The sequence below is a fragment of the Gracilinanus agilis genome, chromosome 5 (assembly GCF_016433145.1).
Source record: "Gracilinanus agilis isolate LMUSP501 chromosome 5, AgileGrace, whole genome shotgun sequence".
NCBI lineage: Eukaryota > Metazoa > Chordata > Mammalia > Didelphimorphia > Didelphidae > Gracilinanus > Gracilinanus agilis.
In genome coordinates this window covers 105,487,592-105,490,118 of record NC_058134.1, presented here as the reverse complement: position 1 = coordinate 105,490,118, position 2,527 = coordinate 105,487,592, and the positions used below count along the sequence as shown (strand labels likewise).

The window sequence follows — 2,527 nt, the reverse complement described above, 5'->3', positions numbered from 1 at the left end:
ATTCAGTAGATAGAAAGCAATCCTCAGAGCAGGGGGCAGCAAGGTATGGCTCTTGAGCCATATCTGGCTTTTTTGAGGACCAGATATGGCTCTTTCTGCAGGAGCCATCAAGTCAGTTTTTTTCAGGCGCTGTTACAGGAGCGCACTGTGAGCACTGTATGGCTCTCACGAAATTACATTTTAAAAAATATGGCATTTATGGCTCTCATGGCCAAAAAGGTTGCCAATCCCTGCCTCAGAGTCAGCAAAACCTAGATTCAAATGCTGCCTCTGACATATAATAGCAGCATGACTTTGGGCAAGTTATTTAATCTCTCAGTGCTTCTCATGCAATGCTCAAAGGCTATAAATTACAAAGAAGATAGGAAGGTGCTCACTGAGATTTCTAAATGAGAATTTGTATGAAAAGGAACTAAGGGGATAATAATGTGTTATATCTTATCAAAATAAGATCTCTAAAAGTGCCTTAAAGAAAAAGTGAGATCACTGAAAGGATTTCATACTGATTAGTTTTTTCAAATGCACAAAACAGTGTATAACAACACTCTGTGAAATACTCTGTCTTATTAATCTCTTTGCCTCTGTCACAGAAGTACAATGAACAATACATTGGTTACAGAATTCATTCTGATGGGATTTCCTGTTGGCCCTGACATGCGAGTTTTTCTTCTTGGGCTCTTCTCTCTGCTATATGCCTTCACCCTATTGGGAAATGGAATAATATTAGGTCTCATCTATATGGAAACCCGACTCCACACCCCCATGTACTTCTTCCTTTCACATTTGGCCATTGTTGACATCTCCTATGCCTGCAACACTGTGCCCCAGATGCTAGCAAACCTACTAGACCCAATTAAGCCCATCTCTTATTCAGGATGCATAACACAGACTTTTCTCTTTTTGACTTTTGCCCTCACAGAATGTCTTCTCTTGGTAGTGATGTCTTATGATCGCTATGTGGCCATCTGCCACCCCCTCAGATACTCTGTCATCATGAGCTGGAGGGTGTGTATCACTTTATCATTGACATCCTGGGCCCTTGGATCTCTTCTGTCCCTGGCCCATCTAATTTTATTACTGCCCATGCCTTTCTGTGGTCCCCAGAAAATCAACCACTTCTTTTGTGAAATTTTAGCTATTCTCAAACTTGCCTGTGCTGACACCTATATCCTTGAGACATTGGTCTTGGTTGGGGCTACTTCCGTGTTGGTGGGACCCCTTTCATCAATTGTGATCTCCTATATTCGAATCATCTGTGCTGTCCTGACTATCCAGTCAAGAGAGGGCAGACAGAAAGCCTTTTCTACCTGTTCTTCCCATCTCTGTGTAGTAGGACTCTTCTATGGCACTGCTATTATTATGTACATTGGACCCAAGCATGGGAACCCAAAGGGGCAGAAGAAATATCTCCTCCTATTTCATAGTCTATTTAACCCCATGTTGAACCCACTCATTTATAGTCTTAGAAACAATGAAGTAAAGGGAGCCCTGAAGAGAGTTCTAGGAAAAGGGAGACCATCCTAAAAGATTTAACAAATGATAAGCTCATAGTAGAATTTTGTAGTTCTGTCTATATCCTGATTAAAGTTATAATTGTGATCTAAAACCTGATTTCATATTGTTAATTGAAAAATAAAGCAGAATCTATTTCCTCTTCTATAATATGAGAAATATGGAGCAAATATCCTCTGTAGTACCTTCCATCTCTAAAACTATGAGCCTATGAATCTTTAAAGTTATGTATGTATTCTTTATTTTCTACTAATCTTTGAAAATTGTATAAGGTACCAGTGTACTAAATGTGAAATACTTCTACTTAGATTTTGTAATGAATGTCCAAATGTATCCTACTGATAACAAAACTATTTATTTTACAGTTTGGGGATGTTAAGCAATGAAGTTCTATTCTTTTGAACAATGATCTGGGAAATGATTCAGGGCTATGTTTAATTCTCTATCTTGACAACAAATCCCAAGAACATAACTAATAATCCACAAGAACACTTTGAAAATCTTTTAATAAAAAGATATACCTTTGAGAGAGAGAGAGAGAGAGAGAGAAAGAGAGAGAGAGAGAGAGAAAGAGAGAGAGAGAGAGAGAGAGAGAGAGAGAGAGAGAGAGAGAGAGAGAGAGAGGAGAGGAGAGAGAGGAGGTAAGGAAGAAGGGAGAGAGGGAGGGAGAAATTGAAGGTAAAAGAGAGAAAATATTGAATAAGTACTTACATAGGTTTAGGATAAATATTCACTTAATATGAATAGGAACTTATCAATAATGCCTTCTACAAATTATAATCATTTTAGAAGAATAGCCCTAAAGATTCTCTTTCAATCTCTCTCTCCCTTCCCCCATACACACATAAACACACAAACACACATGCAAAGAGATGGAATTCGAATTGAAATTATCTTTTATAGGATTTCATTAGTTTTAGATTACCCAAGATCATGTGGCCCATTAGTTTCAAACCTTAAATGTAAGGTTGAAAAGGAGGAAATAAAATAAAAGAGAAATTGAGATGTGGTAAGA

The 2,527-nt window shown here is 38.0% G+C and overlaps 1 protein-coding gene across 1 annotated transcript; it reads left to right on the top strand.

The window, feature by feature from the left end:
• The first annotated feature begins 597 nt into the window (after positions 1-597).
• Positions 598-1,524, top strand: LOC123248736 (olfactory receptor 13-like). Its single transcript, XM_044677592.1, has one exon. It carries the CDS (start codon positions 598-600, stop codon positions 1,522-1,524), a length of 927 nt encoding a protein of 308 aa, XP_044533527.1.
• The last annotated feature ends 1,003 nt before the right edge of the window (positions 1,525-2,527 follow it).

Coding starts and splice junctions, on each gene's coding strand:
- LOC123248736 (XM_044677592.1), top strand. CDS start 598: ATGAACAATACATTGGTTACAGAATTCATTCTGATGGGATTTCCTGTT.